General features: G+C 32.2%; 3 protein-coding genes across 4 annotated transcripts; all 3 read right to left on the bottom strand.

The window, feature by feature from the left end:
* Positions 1 to 9: 9 nt before the first annotated feature.
* On the bottom strand, positions 10 to 3,337 carry LOC117692431 (uncharacterized). The gene is made up of 4 exons (XM_066068907.1): positions 2,681 to 3,337; positions 1,962 to 2,123; positions 1,542 to 1,659; positions 10 to 918 (listed from the first exon to the last, which is right to left on the bottom strand). The coding sequence occupies exons 1-4, from the start codon at positions 3,223 to 3,225 to the stop codon at positions 31 to 33; spliced, it is 1,713 nt and encodes a 570-aa protein (XP_065924979.1). The 5' UTR covers positions 3,226 to 3,337; the 3' UTR covers positions 10 to 30.
* A 318-nt stretch (positions 3,338 to 3,655) lies between these two features.
* Positions 3,656 to 9,985, bottom strand: LOC105326081 (O-phosphoseryl-tRNA(Sec) selenium transferase). 2 transcript variants are annotated; one of them, XM_011425925.4, is made up of 11 exons: positions 9,881 to 9,985; positions 8,535 to 8,650; positions 8,144 to 8,298; positions 7,493 to 7,611; positions 7,117 to 7,272; positions 6,786 to 6,939; positions 6,160 to 6,262; positions 5,670 to 5,796; positions 5,200 to 5,385; positions 4,837 to 4,927; positions 3,656 to 3,938 (listed from the first exon to the last, which is right to left on the bottom strand). In XM_011425925.4, exons 2-11 carry the CDS (start codon positions 8,646 to 8,648, stop codon positions 3,728 to 3,730), a joined length of 1,416 nt encoding a protein of 471 aa, XP_011424227.3. In that variant the 5' UTR covers positions 8,649 to 8,650; positions 9,881 to 9,985; the 3' UTR covers positions 3,656 to 3,727. The 2 variants fall into 2 exon arrangements, with proteins under 2 accessions (XP_011424227.3, XP_011424228.3); XM_011425926.4 differs by lacking the exon at positions 9,881 to 9,985 and having other exon boundaries at positions 8,144 to 8,314; positions 8,535 to 8,656.
* Positions 9,986 to 13,789: 3,804 nt separating this feature from the next.
* Positions 13,790 to 18,482, bottom strand: LOC117689921 (free fatty acid receptor 4-like). The gene is made up of 2 exons (XM_034472455.2): positions 18,343 to 18,482; positions 13,790 to 15,013 (listed from the first exon to the last, which is right to left on the bottom strand). Exon 2 carries the CDS (start codon positions 14,969 to 14,971, stop codon positions 13,871 to 13,873), a length of 1,101 nt encoding a protein of 366 aa, XP_034328346.2. The 5' UTR covers positions 14,972 to 15,013; positions 18,343 to 18,482; the 3' UTR covers positions 13,790 to 13,870.
* Between the last annotated feature and the right edge of the window lie 3,059 nt (positions 18,483 to 21,541).

Here is a 21,541-nt window from a genome sequence, read left to right as displayed (position 1 = left end):
TTTGTACCACATGTACCATGTACAGTAGTTTTAAGACTCTTGAGCAATTGCTTTTTTTACATCACCTGTTATCAACTCTTGTAATACATTTGAAACATAGAACTTTTTTAACTTTGAAACCATCATCTGAAAGAAATTGTCATCATAATACACAGGTATTACTACATATCCTTTAGTTGTATAGATAATCAAGTCACATTGCTGCAAGCCATAGATACCAAGCTGGCCTTGAATCTGGTGGTAATAAGGTCCATTTGCTGTTACATGCCATGTTCCATTCTCCAGAATGCATCCTTTCATTTGCGCTGCTTCCTTCGGGTGCTTGTTCCGCAATGAAAACGGGCACTTAATTTCAATAAGTTTGTTAGAATGACATAAGCAAGACACTAGTCCATCAATGCTACAAGCAATAAATGGGTGTTGCTCAGAAATTTTAAGTCCATGCTCAAAGATTTTGAGTTTTTTATGTTTTCTACATTCACTGATTTTATACAGTTTGCGCACTTTAGGTTCCATTTTCAGTCCCCAGTCACAACACATTGTACTGAATTTGTTTGAAGGTTTTTGGACATAACCCATCAGTTCAGCTAGCAAGCTATCATTATAAGATTTACTGGTACATATTTTTTCAAAATTTGATGCTGTCAGGAGACCTTTCCTCATTTCAAACCAACATTTGTTTTCACTTTGGCCCAAAGTCATTTCCTGTATGTTGGATATTTCCTCACACGAAAACTTCAAATTTTCAAACAATTTAGAAGAAAGCTCATCAGTATTAGAGATGTCGGGATTTTCTTTTAGGAAGTTATTCGCTTTTGTTATAATGTTAAGTGGCACTGCTGATTTGTTAACTTTTTCGTTTACATCTTGTATTTCTGGAAGAGGGAGGAATTCAAGAGCACAAGCATCTGGGTTAATCTGAAATTAGAACACAATATTGTATGACCATAATTAATACCATACATTAATTGTATTTTGTAATTGGTAAATGTTTCATTTAATTATACTCTTTTCTTATCAGTCATACATGTAATTCATATGTATTTGATATAATGATGATGATCAAACTATGATTTTTTACACCCCTGCTTTCGAAGGAGAGAGGGGTTTACTGTTTTGCCCTTGTGTTTGTCTGTCCGTCCGTCTGTCTGTAAACAAAATTTCTGTCACATTTTTCTTAGAAACTATAAATTGCAGGTGCTTGAATTTTTAACATACCTACTCTTTGTTTAGGCATGCCATAAAATGGGATCCATTTTTGTACCTGTTTCACTGTGTTAAATGACGACTTTGTTTATATTTAAAGCCTTAATTTTCAAACAAATTTTTGTCAAAGATTTTTCAGCAGCTATTAATTGCAGATACCCGGTACTTGAAATTTTAACACACTCTTTGTTCAGGGATTCATTTTTTAACCAATTGGACATCAACTTATATTAAATGTCTACTTTGATTTTTTAGCCTAAATTTCAAATTTTGTCAAAGATTTTTCAGCAACTAATAATATACCAATCGCAGATTCTGGAAATTTTATGTTTTACCTGATGGAGTTTAAGGGCAAAGTCAGTTTTGTCTTCCTCGCTAATGGGGGCTCTGTCATTTAAATGTCGAGGATCAAAGAAGGCATTTTTTACTTCCTCAATTGGCGCATTCCTGTCACTGAAATACAATTGACATAACATATCATTCAACTCTTAATGATTAGATTGCTTCAACATATATTTATTTTTATAAAATGGTTATATATGTTGTCAATATGTTAAATACTTTCAATTAATTAATTTCAGTGTCAATCAATAGAACATTACAAATCAAAATTGAGGTTTATATTTGTTAAGTAAAAATAATTGTACTAAATTACAATTTTTAAATGTAAAATCTGATAACATATCTTGTTTTGGTACATGTACATGCATTTCCATGTTCAAGGTTTCTATGATTAAATACTGTATTGTTTATACCTGTAGCTTGCCTTGTGGATCTTTAGTTTGCTTATTTCTACTGGCTGATCATGTGCTCGTGGCCTTTTTTTCCATTGGCATGGACCATCCGTGACGGATTTCTGCTCATAACTTTCCAGTTCATACAAACTTGCACCGATATGTCTACAAGCTCCGTCTGCTCTAAAATAAGTTTATAAAACTGATATAAAATACTTAATTCCAAAATTTACAAAACTTTATTGTGTGGGCAGATATTGCAGGCACATAGCATAAGGGGGATTCTTAAATTACTGTGGAATCATCATGTTTGTTTGTTTTGTTTGTTTTCAAGAATTTTTGCATGAGTTTGCCTGCCCCCCCCCCCCCCCCCTTCCCCCACTTTCAAAAACGATGCTACATGCCTGTAATAAACCACATGTATGCAGTTTGGAATTAAAAATATTAATGGTTTATCACTGCAAAGCTTTATAAACACCCATAGACAGTGTATATGTTTATGTAGATGGTTAAAATCATTTTGAAATTTGCATAATCAATAGCATATTGAAGTTTGCTTTTTTTGTGGTTATAAAAATGATATTTTTTTTACATGCGCTATATATATTAAACCAGCTAACATAAATACTCATAAATAGCTTGTACTGCAGAATAATTGCTTTTAAAAATGTGGAATTTGATATCAAGGCAAAGTAGAAAAACATACGAAATGCAAGTAGCTCATAGGCTATTCAACTTACCCTCCGGGACATTCACAGTATGCAGCCAAAACTTCCCCAGTGGCATTTGAAATGATAAACCAAGATTCATAGTATTTCTTTTGATCGAATGTCTTGTCCCTCTGAGTAGGTTTTACTCTTGTCTTGAAAACAAACGTTTGTCCATTACGCACACATTCTAAATGTTCCACATGCCCGTCATAGTACAGTCTATAATCTTCTGCGCTTTTGAAAGCTTTGAGCTTCTTCTTGTCATAATCAGCCCGGTGTAAAAGCAGATAATTGAATATATCATAAAGAGTAAAGTTTGGAATATTAGAAAGGTCTGAAGTGAAGCCAGTAAGTTTAAAAGGGTTTACATCGCAGCCTGCTGTTTTATATCTCTCTTTGATGACCTTCTCTGTGTTATCGCCAGTAAAATCAGGATCTGTAGGGCATTTAAAGTTGAAAATAAATTCTGCTATTTTAACCAACTCATTCTTTTTATACCCAGCAACTGAAATCCCCTTTGTTTTGAGAAACTCGTGCAATTGTGGAACTGTTTTTTCGCTGAAGGCAGCCGACATTTACGAGATTGTTTACGTGCGCTAAGCAACTTCTTGTCCGTAGTCACGTGATTCCGCGTATAAAAATGAGATTTATTGATTTGACGAAACGAAACTCGGAAATGGTCTATTGAACACATAGTCTATGAACACGTTTCATCAACGTTACAATACACGTACATATGGTCGTAACAAATTGAATTACCGGTACCCGAAGAAACGACCGCTCAGTAACGATAGCTGCGTGGTGACACAACATCAATGACTGGTTGTTGCGTCCTAGGTTCAAACCTCACAAAGGAAATGGTGAGATCCGTGTCCGTGTCGATATCTCATGGTAGAGTGATATTATCGCAATAACATGATAGATGTTGGCATATGCCGATACCATACGACGTAATGATATGACGTCATCGGTACATTTCATTTTCATCATCGTAACACATGGTACTATAGTATTTTAAGCTTTTAATTAACTAAATCCTAGGACAGTCATTGGTTAATTGGTTATAAATAACAACTCTCAAGAATCTACTTGATTTGAGTCTTTGGTCTTGGCACTTTTTGTCAGAACTTTGTCCAGTCTGGTGATAAACAAGTCGATATCCTGTGACGTCATTCCAATGGCCGCCGCTGCAGTGAGATACGGGCTACCGTAATCATCACAGTGGGCCCCAAAACTTGTAAACGTCCGCCCACAGATTTCACTTTTCTTTCCGTCGGTAGGAATTACCCTATATAGACAGGAAAAACGTGAAACATTTCAAACGGACGTAATACCGGTATAGGTTTATAATCTTATCAACGGAATATTTTATCACTTTTAATTTGTTTCGTTTCTATAGAGACATTTATGACTTCACGTTAATATAGGTTTAATTTTCTTCTTCGACATTTCCTTCAACTGTTTTTAAAAGAATAAAATGCTTTCTTTTGGTGATTCATGCGGGATATGAAGGTGGCGAAAGTGCGGAAAAATACACAACCCGCGTTAGTGGGTCATGCAAATTTTTTTCTGCATGAATAATCAAAGAAAGCATTCTATTGTTTATATTTACATCTTTCTTTTAATAAATTAAAAACTCGATTCTAAAAAGTAAGTAAAATTCACTAAATTACTGTTAATGTACATCAGTACGTTAGCTAAAAGATACAGCCAAATGTCTCCCATGGGAATTTGAGTCTGAAATCATCATGATTATTTCGTGCTGTCCGTGATTTTTGTTAGGTCGCTGTAGGTTACGACCAATTGATAAACAGGGCGGGTAGAGTCTGGCTGTTTCTATAGAACTATGAATTAATTTTTTCCGTAAGAAATAGAGGGAATCATACTCGGTAGATGTAAATATAGAGCTATGATTTCATTTACTCCGTTAAAAAAAGGGAATCCTACTTGGTAGATGTAAATATAAATATTAATTCAAACTATTTCACTTTTTGTAATTAAAATAAGAGCAGAAATAAATATATTTTTTTAAAAATTATGTTTACAATAATTCAGCTCAAAACTACAGAAGATAGGGAATACACACACTATAATTGAAAAATCTCAGCTTCCAGTGTTACTTTATTGAGAAATAGTCTGAATATCCAGGTGCTTTGTGTGAATGATATGATTATATTTATTTATACCTTGTTCCTGAAACAAGTCGTGTGAACAATTTGGAGCCCAAGTCTGTTACAGTCTCCTCTGTGTTGCACTGGAATGTTTGTAAACTCATGCCTGAAATTAAAAGAGTCAGACCTTGAAGCTCCAAAAGTGCAGGTATCATTGTAACATAAGTAGAGGAAATATAAAATAACATCAGATGTTACACAAAACAACAATCTCCTTTGTGTGTTGATTGCAAAGATTAAAGAGTCATTAAATTAAAACTCGAAACCTTTGTTCCCTGATTTGTAAAGAAACTGAATTTTAAATAAACCTTGTGAAATTAAAGTGCATAAGATGGGCATAAAAATAAACCCAAAGATTCACAAAAAAATCTCACTTACCCATTGAAATTCCATTGTGGGGTGTAGAAAGTAAACGTTCCCCATGCTTTTGGGCACACTCGCTCAGTTTTTCCTGTAATGCTTTGTAGTTGGATTTCCTCTCCTTCAGGAGATCTTTGTAACCTTTGACCCCCATACTGAGGAGGGTTATCAGAAGGTCAGTTGAGGGTGAGGAGGAAGCCCTACCTGTAATTAAAATCATAATTTATTAATAAGGCAATGACTTATAACACACTGCTCAATACTCTCTACCCCCTCCCCTACCCCCCTCCCACCCCCCGCCCCCCATAAAAGTATATAACTGTAATAATCTCTCTTGACATTTGTATGGACTGCATAATAAATAGGAAAGTTCATAAATTTACTATTTTTCAATTTTGATAATCAGACATGCACTTACTAGTTAGACGTGCACATACAGAATATTTGTACAAAATGACTGCCAACATGAAACTTTAAATCACATTTACCAGGATAGCATTTGCTGATGTGTCGAATAAGGTTGTCATCAAAGCCAGCTATGATTGATCCACCGACAGGTACCATGAAGTTCTTGTCTGTGCTTTGTACAAACACATCCAGTCTGGATCGTGATGCCTTCAGTAAACAGAAAACAAAATGACTGCTTAATATTAGATGTACGTCTGTATGTAGACTATAATACAAATAAAATAATGCCTAATACAGTTAACATAATTCCAAAAAATTAGTACATTAAATTTGTGTCAATGAAGGTCTGCATCTAGCACATACCATATATATTTACAATGTTATTTTTGCCCTGTTTTTTCACCCTTTTACACTTGCAAACAATTTCATAGATTTTACTAAAATCTAGATTTTCAACCATATTTTTTGAATTACCAACCGAGTTAAATATTTCAATTAGCTAAGTTAGAAAACTTCATTGTCACAAGTAGTCTTTTCCAGATTAACTGAAACAATCCCCTTTACACTCACCTGTTGGATTAGATGGGTGCATTTTGAACATTGTAAACCATAAGCATTGTTTACTACATGTGGAATGTCCTGTGATTTGCAAATTTCCCCAATCTCTTCTAATCTGTAATCAGTTAAAAAATAAAAATTTAAGACATACATGTACTGCATATTCACTACATAGGGGTTCATGGTGTGAAACACCTTTTTCAGTCGGCAAATAATGTTTTGACGGTGCATGTGCTGGTGGAAGTAAATTAAGGCAAGCATGTCCTAAAGAAAAACATGGTTATAGTGAACATGAATTGACGCTTACAGCGAAGTGATTTTCATTCCCTGAGACTATATCACATGTTGTAGACTTGACGGATATAACAAACAACGCTTAAAATGAAGTAAAATCATCCATCCTTGGCACTTCGTTATAAGCGTGTTTTACTATAAATATGGTTTTGTTGGTCAATTATCATAGAAGAGAATGGCAGTAAACACTTTCTGACTGCATTACCAGTAAATTGATCTGAAAGTGAAAATGATTGCAATTCATGGAAGGTGGTACTCCAGGTAATTTAGAGTTAGATACCTTGAGTTATTAATTATACTATAGGATAAAATTTATCGCAGAAACAAGTGCCTGTGTGACATACTTATCAGGAACTCTGGGAGCGAAGCAGCTAGTGGTGGTCAGGATACACAGGATATTCCCAGCCCCCAGCTCCTGGACCTTCCTCTGGATTTCCTCTAGGTTTGTTCTCAGCTCTTCCCCCTCTCTCACATTCTCAATGACCACCAGTTCAAACCCTGTAAAGAAATACGACACAGCTTTATACAAATGTACTATATGACATGGACAATAATATAAAATTTTCAGTCACCAGGTAACAATGCACTACATTTTCTTGACATGAATTCAGTTTCACAAGATTTCATAGTCTACACATGGACAATTATTTATCTATCGTATTTAATGATACAAACCTGAAGTGACAATGGATTTGATGCATGACTTTTGGTCAATTCGAGGCCACAGAACATATTTTGCATTCGGTCTTTTTTGTTTAAGTGAAAGTAGACTTAATGCTATACTCATTCCTGTTGCCATGGGAACTACAAAACAGCTGCTTGCTTGAATGCCTAAAAGAGAAATATATAATTTTAAATAAAAAAGACTCTTATTTCTAAAATTTAATAATTTTTACAATCATATAAGTTTAACAAAAGTATAAATTCCTTCAGAGAATCATGTACGTATTAAAACAATATAAAAAAAATTCTGAACAATTTGAAAACTTAGCTTCACTCTTAAATAAATTGGTTTATTTTTTAATTAATAAATCTTACTATGTTGGATTACCTGACAATTTGATGGCATGAAGAGCCAAGCTGTTTGTAAGGGTCATAATCAAACTAGAGCCAGCTGCTTTGGGTTGAACAGCAGTTATCTCTCCTGATCTGCCAATTCCATGACCCAGCCTGCAGGAATACCATACAACACAAGTAGTATTGGCATCAGCAAGCATGCACATTTTAAATCATCTTTCTGTCTCAAATACACTGTTCAAATTTTATGTATGGGTGAAATTATGAAAATGAATTTCATGTAGTATTTTTTAAAACAATTAGATTACAATTAGATACATGTAGTATTTTTTAATACAATTAGATTAAAAATACTACATTTGTAGTCGGAATATCAAGCAATGTGCTGAATATTACCGGTATGTGGAAATGATATAATTTCCATAAAACAAGACATTTACATGTATGTAGGGACTATTTTTGCTGAGGTATTATCAATAAAAGAATTTTAAAATAGGCTCCTCATAGATCAGTTTGAGTACATTACTCCTCTTTCAAACTGTATGCTCGATGATATATTTTGAATTTTTCTTTACAGATTTTGTAACATTTCTGTATATTTTCCTGTACATGAACTGTAATTATCATGTTTACACCAGTACACCTTTTATATTTAGTACTTTTTTATTAAAGTCTGATTCCTCACCGGAAGTGTCGCTTGCTGACCAATGAGGAGTAAATCCTAGCCTCCCTCTCACCAACACCACAATTGTCTGGAAAGTTGTTACTGTCCATGATGGCAAGTTCACCGAGGAATAACTCAATGGTCTGGTCATCCCAGCTCTCTTCTGGAATTCTCCTCTAGAAAATTGAAGGACTGTGGAATAACATATAAAACTGAAGGAGTCATTGATACGTTAACATTTTTTTATTTACAAAAAAAAACCCTACTGAAACATCAACTTTAAATCTTATCACAATATAAAATCTTCCGCACTCTAAAAATTTATGACATAATATTATATTTAATATATCAACGCAAATTACTAAGAGCTAGGCTAATTCATGAGATTTTAGATGCTGTTTAGTCATCTTACCTGTTCTAGCAAATGCTTAATTTTGCTTTGATGTATCGACTTAGCATTCTGTCCTTGCTGGATGTAGTTTTTTGGGACCAGTTTCTCACACAATTTATAGCAAGCATCATCCATATCTGAAAAACAGAAAAATTTGCAACCTTTGTATAAACACATACTCTATGGCTCCCACTTCAGCTCTTTTCCATCTTACATAAACATGATAAATGTATCGTAAGTTAATTTATTTGTCATCATCATATTTTATAACTTTAGTAACCTTGCTATGTCTTATGATAAACTGAACCTGCATAACAGGAGTAATTTTTAATGTATAATAATACCGGTAAACAAATCACAATTGGCCTTGTGACCATCATAACTGGTTATAAAACTGCAGTCTGTACACAATTGCAACCTCTACTAACACTTTAAAAGAACTGCTGAGTCACATCCATATTAAATTCAAAACCATTGCTAATTTAAAATAATAACCTGCTTCTACAACAGACATAATATCTTTTACAGTGCGACCATTGGGAAGAGTGCAGCATATTGAATTAAATACACACAGGTACACATTATTCATAGGCCTAATGATGAGTTGTGGTGTGGTTTACCAAATGGATGCATTAACATGATAAAAAATTAAATAAAAATTAAATGTTTTATGCTTCAGTATACATGCATAAACATTTATCTTTTGAGTTGTGCATTCTGGAGGGCAAAGCAAATAAGACAATCACAATTCGTTAGAAAAGTGCACAGTTGGATCCACCTATCTATTTATTTATAATGCTAATGTCTTGTAAGTGGAGCAGACAATACTCGACAATTTCTGACAAAATAAAAATGCTCCGAAAAATTTGCCAAGAAAATAAATTTAAACATTTTTAGAATCAGCAGAATGTTTTATTTATCTTTTAATGCATGATCTTAATGCAAAATAAAATTGTACCTGTTCTCGCGGTGGTATGGCATTGGTAGCCATTGACAATTTACACGATATTGTGGGTACGATTCTGACGACAAAAAAATTCAGTACATCAAATTAAGGGAGTAGAAATTCGAATTTTCTCTTTGCCCAGGCGTTGTCACAAGGCCTAGAGCTCATAGTGCTTTCTAGCGCTTCGCACCGGTGAGCTGCGCTCGCTGTTAGTCACACGAGCGGTTTTTGTTACAAGTATATTAGCTGTAAATAAATACCGATAAAACTCTGCACGATCAATTACCACGATTTTCGCAAAAGATTGCCATCCTGAACAATTTAAACAAGGTGGATTACCTCGCGCATGGTTTTATTGAACATCTATAAAACGAACAGAAAATGACAGACTTCGATTTAAAAACTTGACAACAAAAATCACCTGAACTGAGGGAGGCTGCACCCAGCTTTGGCAAACTGAAAGTAGAGTGACGCTTTTCAGACTCCTTTTTAGAAGATCTCTACAATTTTTGTGGATAACTTGTACGATGAACGCACAAACCATATAACTTCGATGTTTTTTTCTCGGGGGTCTTTGCAAAACTAAGGTTTGAAAAAATTGGTAAAAAAAATAAAGAAATGGAAAGTTTTAAGTTTAGCCAAACAGGAAGCCCAGTGGGTCATATTGCTCACAGCTCTAGCTGATAGAAAAGATTTAGGCGGTTTTTAGAATACCACACACACATATAATAATTGAATTTAATAATCTAAAAAACGAAAAAAACACCAAAAAACTCAACAAGATATCAATAACAAAGATTTTGGAATATTTTATTCATGTAAAAGAATATTTAAAACAAATCAAATTATAGTGATAGTGATTGATGTTCAATTTTGAAGTTTTCTAATATTAAAGAAATAGGGAAAAGACGATGATAAAAAGAGCATGGGGAAGAGAAATAGAGCACAGTCCGTAGAATAACGAATTATATACATGTACTTTCTCGAATAACCGACGATGACCGTATTTATACATTTTTGGACAATCGAATATAGAGTTTCAAACAATTTAGAAATGGACTGCAAATTTCGGAATCAAACGTACAAATATTGAAGTTGTTTCAGAATAAGATTTGTAAAAAAAAACATTTCTGTTTATTCCTATGTAAAATTTCAACCCCCATTAAGTGGTCCAACCCTACCCTCAGGGATCATGAATTGAACAAACTTGAATCTAAACTACCTTCAGATGACTTCACACAAGTTTCAGCCTTTCTGGCCAAATACGTTTTGAGAAGATTTTCAGAGATGTTTCTCAATTTGTTCCTACGTAAAAAAAATCAACTTACCATTGTGGCTCTATCATACCCCTGAGGATCACGATTTGTTTGTACTTGGATTAACACTACATGTTCCTGAAGCTGGCCAAATGGTTTTTGAGCAGAATGAGTTTTTTGTAACCCTCCAAGGATGCTTTGTGCTAAGTTTGGTTAAAACTTGGCGAGTGGTTTTGGAAGTCGAAAATGTAAAAACGAGGACTCCAACGACAGACAACGGACAAATTTTGATCAGAATAGCTCAGATGAACGAATGAAAATAGAAAGTAAACTCATACATGTACATTTAAAATTCTAATAGCAATTTTATAGTACAGTAGTATGGAAAACATTATAAGAAGTTTTAATGGGATTTGGACACGATTTGACATCAAAATTAAAAACTTTATTTTTCCAATTTTAATTTAGAATGGTTAATATGGGTACTTTTAATGCTTTGTCAAAATTTGAAAGTCAAAGATTCAGTTATAAGCAAGATATATACAGAGTTTGAAAATCTTTGTTTTGTAAACAAAGCTCAAGTCTTGTTATTGTTTACATATGACTATTTTATTGGTATAAGTCTCAATCAAATGTTGCTTTTTTCTGTTGATCATATCATCTATGAACACACTGAATCAGTTTAGTACCTTGTTTGCCACGAGTCCTCTGGTCAAGGATATGGTAATTTCATTCTTTACATTATTTGTAAACAAATATAAGACTCGAGCTTTGTTTACATAACAATGAATTCTTACCTCTGTATCTATTTTTTAACTTGACTTTTAATATTCAAAGTTTGTTCAATCGTTCAAAATGAGCAAGTAAACCATTTTATACATAAAAAAAGAAAAAGAAAATTTTGATCTAAAATTGTGTCCAAGTCCCTTTAAAAACATATTGGTAATCAGAACTTTGTATCAATTTTAAGAGACTGCTATGTGCATACCGAGATCAACCATTACTTAAACATAGTAAATTATTTCCTGAAATTTCTACATGGTCTGATTTATTATAACATGTCTATGAAGATAAAAAAAAAGTTATGGATAAAAAAATAAAATATTTACCCTCCCGATTTCCCCTGGGGTTATACACTAATATCATACACTACTACACTACTATCATAGTTAGTACAGTTAGTTATAGTTAGTACTTGTTACCAACTATATAAAGAGTATGAAATTTGTTTATGTTTGTGCAGTTTATTTTATATAAAAGTTGGGGCATTATTTCAACGTTTGTCATATCTAGTTCTGTTGCAAATTGAAGAATGGTTTTGTAAAAAATAAAACTTTTTAGCTTTTGATATATTATTTCTGATGCTGTGTCGTGGACCAGACTTCTTGAAATAAGACCATTTGGTATATATATATATATATATATATATATATATATATATATATATATATATATATATATATATATATATATATATATATATATATATATATATATATATATATATATATATATATATATATATATAAGCAGGTCATACGTACTTGGCTCTTTTCCTTCACTTATTTTATACAATGTCGAAAACTCGAAAAAAAAAAAGCAAATTAAGCCCGCTACTTATTAAATACATGTTTATTATAATCTGCTAATACACTGGCGTAACGGACAACTCAATTATTTAATATGTACATATGAAAGTTAAAAAAAATTAATTATTATAAACAGCCAAACAATAAATGTATAGTTTAAATATGTTAACGAATAAACATTTTAGATTGCCTGATCAAGCAACCCACGTTGTTCTATTAATGTTAATGAAATGATAGTATTACAGATTCTCTCTATTTCTCAGTGTAACTACATGTGTTTTTTTCCACAACATTCTTATTAACTTTATTATCTGTAAATATTTTAAACCTTCAAAAGTATGTGTATAACAAACATGTCTTACATTATAGAAAACAAAATAAAGAATTTAGGGAAAAAATATAACATAATAATTTTTGCCAGTCATTGAATGTGAATGTTGGAATAGTGTACAACATCAGCTGACCCCAAAGGAATGGAAAAGTCGTTTATATCAGTTGGTCACCAGTGCAGTACAAGGAAAATACTACACGTGCGTGGATCAATTTAAAACCGGCCCAAGTTCAACCAGAGTCCAAATGCTTTCCTAAAGGGGGAGGGCAAAAAATAAAAAAAAATATTTTTTTAAATAAACAGATATATATTTAAAAAAATACATTTTATCTTGCTGAATAAAAAAAGGGATCACATTGCCAACCCCACTCCCCAAATGCCTTTCACTAGAGGTTTTGGGTTGATCATAGTTTTTTCTGGTAACAATATTTATACGAGTATAACAATTCTATTGTTAAAATATTCATTGTGATTGCATGAATTTATGTATTTTTAATTTTTCCTAAAGGAGAAGTATTTTCCATTTCAATGTATTTTAGTTCTTTTGTAAACCTAAAAACTAACACTGTAGTTTAATAATGTGGGCAACTCCGTATTCCTGCCTAACTCCAAATACTGTTTTGCAATCGATCCTAAAATACAAGACTTATGAAATATTATTTTTTCATAAGGTTAGTTTCATACGAGTATAAATTACAACAAATAATTAAAATAACAATAATACATAAAATTGAAAAAAAATACGTAAAAAATACACAAGATGTACATGTACTATTTCAGTGTCACATGAAAGTTGATGAGCATGCAATGATGTGTGATTATTTGACAATTTTTGTCAACCACACTGATCAATAAATTATATAAATGCAATGATTTGAAAGCAGGGTTTAATATCTTTGTTCAAAAAATTTTCCAACCACACATAATCAATGAATATAAATGCAATGATTCGAAAGCAAGGTTTAATATTTAAGTTAAATTTTTTTTCCATAACTCTAGCATTGATAATATTTTTTTTAACAATATTTGATCTCTATTCATCTTTAATAATAGGCAATTTTGCCAAAAAACACACTCATACACACATAAAGAACGAATCTATTTTCAAAAATGATTGCATGATCTGAAAGTTTCGTAAAATACGATACTAGAAGTACATCTTTCGTTCAATTTAATTTTAGAGAGCAGTTCATATTCATGTTACAACTCTCAAAATAATTTTAAAATCAAACAGTTCAAGAAGAGGATGTCACACTAGGCCCTTGACAGCCCGTGTTGCTACCACTATTTTCAGTTTTACTGTCAGGTGTCGCCAACAGTGTTTTCTCGTTGCGCCTATACACATTTCTAAGAATTCTGCGTTTGACTCGGTCGTTCATTATGCCATACAGAAACGGATTAACACAAGCGTTTCCAAGGGCAAGACACAAGGTACCAATCAGTGCCTGCGAAGAAATGTTCATAGAATTGGCCATCCCATCAGCTTGAATCAGCACAAAAACTATGAAAATAGGCAACCACATCACAAGAAACAGGAATACGAGCAGTATCAAGTTTTTAACAAGCCGGATATCTCGTTGTTTCCGAGACTTCACAGATCTGGTGGTAATTGCCTTCACGGCGCTCCGAGATCTCCAAAATTTTTTGAGGATTCTGAAATAATTTAGCACCAAAATGGCGAGAGGGATCACAAATCCTACTAAACAGACACTCACTGTGAAAATCATAGAAATGCGGATATTGGAGGTATTTGGCCACATGAGCGTACAAATTTTGATTTCTTCATAACCAAATGGTACCTTTTTTACAGTGAAATACATTGAGAGTGGAATAAAAGCCAGGGAATCCAGGATCCATAAAAGCAGAATACTACATATTGCCGCTTTAGGAGTGATTTTCTTGGAGGATGTTTTTAGAATACAAGTATATCTGTCAATGCTTATAATTGTCATTGTCCAGATCATCACAGATGCACAAATAAACATAACATACACCAACATTTTGCAGACCAAAGTTCCCAGAACCCAAGTTCCGGTCAACCGTGCAGTCGCAATCAGGGGACTTCCAGAGGAAAAAAGAATGTCTGCAACGGCCAGATTACAAATCAAGTAGTTGGTGACTGTGCGTGTGCTTTTAACTTTCAATATTTGAAAAAATACGGTAAAGTTCCCACAGAGGGAAAAAATGAAAAGAATGATTAACACGGCTGCCTCAATGTAAGGTAGACCAAGCCAAGGTCGGTTGAACTCGGAAAAATAAGTGAAATAAGAAGTGTTTCCCCATCCTTGCTCATAATCCATTCCAAATAAGTAGGACTTATTCATACTCGACATCATGGAATATAATTGTGTTTCACAATGGAAAGTTTATTGAAGCAACTGAAAAAGAAAATGAATTACGTAATTTTAAGATATTAATCCAGATGCACTGGAAATTGAAGTTAACAGTTCCTATGGATCATATATCGATATATATGTGTTTATACAAATGTAAAATAAATATGAATGTCTTCAACATAATTTACATTAAAATTGCCTATCCTACCATCACGTACGTTTTAAAAAAGGCCATGCTATTTTCACTCAGAAAGACAAATTTTTTCAGTTGGACCTTTATTATTTTTAATTCTTTTAATAACATCTCAACTGCGTTTTAAATTGTCACAAACATACGGTCCTATCAACTAAAATTATATCATAGACGGAACGCACTAAAATCACTTTATTTTACAATAAGTACTAGACAAGTGTGCTATGAAAGAAACGTATTCAGTGTTATGTTTTGGTAACGTATCGGTATATAAATAAATTATGATTTGTTTGTGTGGATTCTTAATGTTTTGTGATGATGAGCTGTACAAAAACATATGGCGTATTTATCATTTTTCCTAACACCCACCCCCTCCCCAACTGAAAAAACAAAAACAATATCCGTTTGTTTAAGTACGGAAACCGCATGTTATAGCAACGTAATTATAATATGTATCGTTTATTAATTGATGTCATTCAGACAAATTTTAAATTAAACAATAAAAATGTGCCTTATGACTCGAATAACTCTCAATGACTTGACGTGATGTTTTAAACGCTAGTTTAAGTGATATTATTCAGTTCCTATTGCCTTGCTACAAATAGTCTCATGATTTTTATATAAAATACACATGATGGATTTTAGTAGGTATGTTTTTTAAACAACTCTTTAGACAAATAAGATGTCATCTAGTTGCGCTGTCAAAAACGCCCGTTCACTTTTGAATAAACAAAGACATATATACATGTACATGTAAAAGAAATAGAAATAAGTCCATAGTTAAACATGAATTTTTAAAATGCAAAATACTAGTACACTACTGGGTTTACCTATGTTGTATGTTAAGACTACTGAGAATTCATGCTCGAAACAACATGCATTAAAAATGAATATTAGATCCATAATTAACATCGTTAGTTTATTTTTTTAAAGTTTCTACTGACTAGTATCAAACGACGTAATATTTATAAACATAAACAAGCTTTTTGTCTGTTTTAGTGCATTGTAACAAAATCCAGAGAACGTCCTTGAAACGACATGTACTGAGAAGTCCTCAGAAAGACGACGTCGAAATGCTTTTATAAGTGGTAGCTTCTCTTGACCGAAAAACCTTTATCTCTTTTTCTTCCCTAAAAGAATTGACAATAGACGCAGATAAATGTGGAAGACAATTTTTATTTACAGTATGTTGTAACAATTGTCTTTATCTAAAAACAACTCTCAAGGAATTATAAAAGCATTGATAGATTATCATTGATTGGATTAAATGTGTTTTCATTTATAATATATATACACACAGTATAATGATATGTTGGTTGGTTTTATTTCTTTAAAAAAATCACTTTGTCAAGCCATTGAGCATAAATTAATGCAATAGATTGATTGTTGTGAAACACAAATATCTACAAATATCAACAAAATCTACTTTAAAATATGGTAAACAGTTTATCATATTTCCAGTGGATTAAAACAATTTTCACTCTGAATGCTACTCAATTGTTGTTGGGTTTTTTTTTTGGTTGTTTTTTTTTTGTTTTTGTTTTAAAAAGATGGGATTATGTAAGTGGACTACTTCCAAGTGACAAAAAATACCAGGATACATTCTCAAAGGTTCCTCTGTGCATTGAGAATATTTAATACACATTACATACATTGTGTATTTACCACATAATTCGATGCCCACAAATATTGATAAAACGCCACTAGATTACAAATAAGCGTTCTATTATTATAATAGCTTAATCAATTGCAGAAAATTTAATATTTGCTAGAAATCGTTTAATGTAGATGATTCGTTTACAAAATGTTTTTATACTGAGAACCCCTGACATTGTGATGATATAAACGAGCTTGAATACAGTGTGAATACAGTGTCAAAAAACGGGATAATAGATAAACGTTCTATAGGAATAAGACAGAATAAGATAAAAGAAAGATCAAGAAGATGCTGTAAGACACTTAAAACGTGTCCAGAACTTGCACTTAATATCGTGTTAGCAGTATTAAGCGACCCGACGTTTTCTCGCACAAGGTACAAGATTGTGTTTATGACAGAGAATCACAGTTAACTTTCGTGTTATCACGAGAGTGACGTTTTTAAAAAAAAAAAGTTAAGGTGGCATCACTAGACAACGTCAAAATCGAGCAGACTGCCCTTACGTTACTCACTTTTGAGGCTCTGAGGTTTACCTCAAGTTTGAATCTATTCACGAAAGCACAGTCATAACGAAAATTTACTCCAACAAATAAAACCCATTGGACTATGTTGGTTAAGATATATAGTCGTTATTTCCCTCCTTCCGGCTGTCTTTATGTATGTCGGTCATTCGGTCCAAACTTGGTGAACAAGACATTTTAACTATGATTTGGAGGATTTATTTGAAAATCGAATTGCGATTAAACTTCATGATAACAAATTTTTCGTTTTGTGAAGTTTATCAACAGCTAGGTGATTAAGAAAATAAATTGCAAACACCACTTTTTGATGAAAATTTTAAAATAGCTCGTGGAGTCGAATACGCTACTCTGTCTAAAAATGATATGCAGAATAAATATCTATAACGGACGAAAATAGTTTCGGCCACAGATTGTTTAAATTTATGAAAATTGAAAAGATGGTGCAAGAAGGGGGATTCTTGTCCCAAGTACCCAAGACCAAGCCAATGGAGCACATAGGATTGACGCATTTTTTTTATATACACATAGATTTTGTGGTTACGATAGTGTCTCAACGGCCGATTTGACGAGGTCTATTGTTCATGAAGTTTGATATCCAAAAGTACGACAATAGCTATTTCAGCTAGTGTATGCAGATAAAGCCGAAAACGCACAGTTTTATGTGCCAACAGAAGGGTTTGAACCAGTGGCATTTTTTTGTTATTGTCCACCTGCCTATATATCCTCTTTGAGTCACATGCTTAACTTTTTAAGGATCTTAGTGTCAGGAAATAGTTATATCTAAATATGTCTTGCTGTATAGCGTATCTTAAAATTGGTGAGTATAATTATATTTAAATTCTCCTAATATGATTAAAAATGATTTTCATATTTACAAAAAGAAAAAGAGAAATTTTTATTAAAGATATTCCGAAAATTACTTTTTTAATTACCACATAAACTCAATAAACTCAACGAATTGAGGTTGAACTAAAGTAATATTAATATAAAATCTATATACCTTAATCTTGGATAATTACATCCAGGAAAAGAACATAATCGCTCGATCCTGGCAGGGCTCAGATATATGAAAATTAGGTCGAGATGCAAGAGGGAAAAGTAAAGAGCCTCCATTTGCGCGTAATAAGGACATCAGTTAAGTTATTGCTTGTGTCGTAAAATGGGCCTTGTGAATATCGTAACTGGGTTACAAAAGTTTAGCACACAATCTTTTTTAAATGAAACTTCAAAAGAACTAATGAGTCGCGCCTATATTGAATTCAAAACGATCGCTAATTTGTAGCTTTATATTCTTTAAGTTTGTATATATTTCGGAGTTTTTTTTTAAAATTGGTTTTTATAGTTGGTTAGGGACAGGACAATGACTTAACTTGGACAAAGACACATAATAGTTGCCAATGATAATACAGAGCTCAATTATGTGTCAGTGTCACAAAAAAAATGATTGTTCAAGTTTAAAAAAAGAAAAAAAGAAAGCGGAAGTTGGAAAAAATAGAGTATCCCAAGTGTAAATTAAAACAGAGGACACTTATCGAAGGGAAGAGAAAATATCCCATCGTTTATAAAAATTGTTATTTTTTTTATACATAATTTTATAATGTTCTAAATTTCTATAATACAGTATTTTCTCTTTAAGCCTTCGAAAGAAGGTAACATTTTGTTATTTCTTTTCTTATAAATATGGCGTTTTACTAAGATGATTAAAAGATTGATTATATTTTTGTGCTTTGACAGTTTACCAAACAAAATATCAACAATATTGGCATCAATCATCGTATTAGTGTGATCATTAATCCACTCAAAAAAAGAATTCCATAGTTCTTCAACATAAGTACACTCCCAGAATATATGGGACAAGTTTTCAGGATAAAGGTCACAAAAAGAGCATAAATCAGATTGCACAATTCCAATTCTTTTCAAAAATACATTTGTAGTTAAAATTCTGTGAACAATTCTGTATTGAAACCATTGAATTTGTACATCTGTGGATATCTTAAAAATTGCACGGTTATGTAATTTCCACCAAAATCTGTCTACATCAAGGTTAAGTTCATTTTCCCATTTAGTTTCATATTTTGGTTTTTCCCAGGATGTAGCTGTGATTATATCATATATCTCTTTTGAACCCTTTATGTTTTTGAGAATTGGCTTTAAGAAAACTGGATAATATGGATTGTTGAACATAATTGTATTTACATCGTAAGGCAGTTTAACATTTTAATATTGTTGTTAATACCATAATAGGTTGTAAATGGAATCAGTACATCAAATTTATCACAAAAATCTTCATATTGCAGTATTTGACCATTAGTACTAAAAAATCATATACATACAGAACACCTTTTTGAGCCAAGCATTCATAAAAAAAAATGTTGTTAATTTTAAAATTTTCATTATACCAGATTGGCTGAACAACAGATTCAGACACTTCGGTTTCAACAATTTTCCTAAATTTAAATAGAGCATCAAATACATCTCTCCAAAACAAGTTTGTACAGCAACTTGACAAAACTTTTGTAAACATATTTCCGTACAAAAAAATGTTTTCAATTTTTGGCAACGTACTGAGTAATAGTGATTTCCAAGAGGAAGTATAATTTAGAAATCTACGAATCCATGTGATCTTTAAACTTGTACATAAATTGTTTAGATCTATCATTCTAAGTCCACCATTTTCATAGTTTTGTGTAATACATTTTTTTGCCACTCTTGGAGGTTTATTATTCCATAAAAAATTGAAAAAAAGTTGTTCTAACTCCTTCATATAACAAGACGGAGGATTTGGAAGAGCAATAATTAAGTGGATAATTTTTGGCAAAATAATAGATTTTATTACAGTTATTTTTCCAGCTGGGCTTAACAGACGTTTCGACCAAGAAGCAACAAGTTTTTTCATTTCACATAGTTTAGGTAAAAAATTCAATTTATGCATGGCTATAGGGTTTAGGTCTATGCAGTAGGTTATACCAAGAACTTGATAATATTCTTTGTAACAATGTTTATTTTAGTACTGTGGTTTCATCAATATTCGTTGAATACCAATTTTCGTTGATTTCGTTGTTAAGTTTATCCTTGAAATTAAATATTCATTGAACTGCAATTTCTACTAATATTTTGTATTAATAGGTTCATTGGCCACGAATTTACGTCTCCTTGAAACTGTGATTTTCACTTTATACACGAAAATTGATACCCTTGAATATTAATGAAACCACAGTAAATGGAATAAAGAAATCCACAGTCAATGCAAAATATGCCAGGAGAATGAAAATACAAAGCATCTTATTTTTTAATGTGATAATGTATTTGAAATATGGAATGCTTTAAATGTTTAACTTAAAATTGATATTAAGTTGAATCATGTACTTTTAGGTTTTTTAATGAACAAAATATAAAAATCGTATCATTGAATACCATCATTTCATTTATAGCATACAGAATTTATAAATATAAGATGTATTGTCGGGTACATTCCTTACAAGAAACAAATTACAATATTTTAAACCATGTAAAGGTATCTACTCTATTCTATGCTTCTGATTTTTAAAAAAAGTCTCAATTCATTCGTAGACTATAGAATTTTCCAAAATTTTGTAAATCAATTTAGAGAATCTACTTCCATAAGTATATTCTATATTTTGTTGATATGTTATCTCTGTTTGTTTTATTTGATGTAAAACTGATATAATGAATAAATCTTAAAAAAACAAAAACAAACAAACTCCCAAACATTGTGCAATTTCATCCAAGATACACGTACAAGACTTACGAGATGATTCGTACTTTTTTAAGATTTATTCTTTTATAAGTATAAATTACAACAAATAAAGTAACAATCAAGCAAAATAAATAAGATATTACACAATATATACAAGATGTACCATTTCAGTGTCACATTTGAAAGTTGATGGGCATGCAATGATGTCAATGTGGGATTATTTGAATTGTTGACAATTTCTGTAAACCACACTTACAGTACCGATCAGAACCAATCAGACATCATAATCCGAACTAAACCCCGAGATTACCTTCAGGGTTTACTTGGAGTTTACTCTGAGTCTCCTTTTGGAAAATTTGTGGGTTTTTTTCCCATTTCAATCGGATTTTACCCGGGTTTACTCAGGGTTTCCTTTTGGACGCACTAAAGTGTGAGGTAGACCCGTTTCTTATCTTACCATCTTTCACCTGTAATTCATGCA

Source organism: Magallana gigas, chromosome 8, assembly GCF_963853765.1.
Source record: "Magallana gigas chromosome 8, xbMagGiga1.1, whole genome shotgun sequence".
NCBI classification, from domain to species: domain Eukaryota; kingdom Metazoa; phylum Mollusca; class Bivalvia; order Ostreida; family Ostreidae; genus Magallana; species Magallana gigas.
The sequence above is the reverse complement of the archived record's forward strand: the minus strand, read 5'-3'. Positions and strand labels throughout refer to the sequence as shown.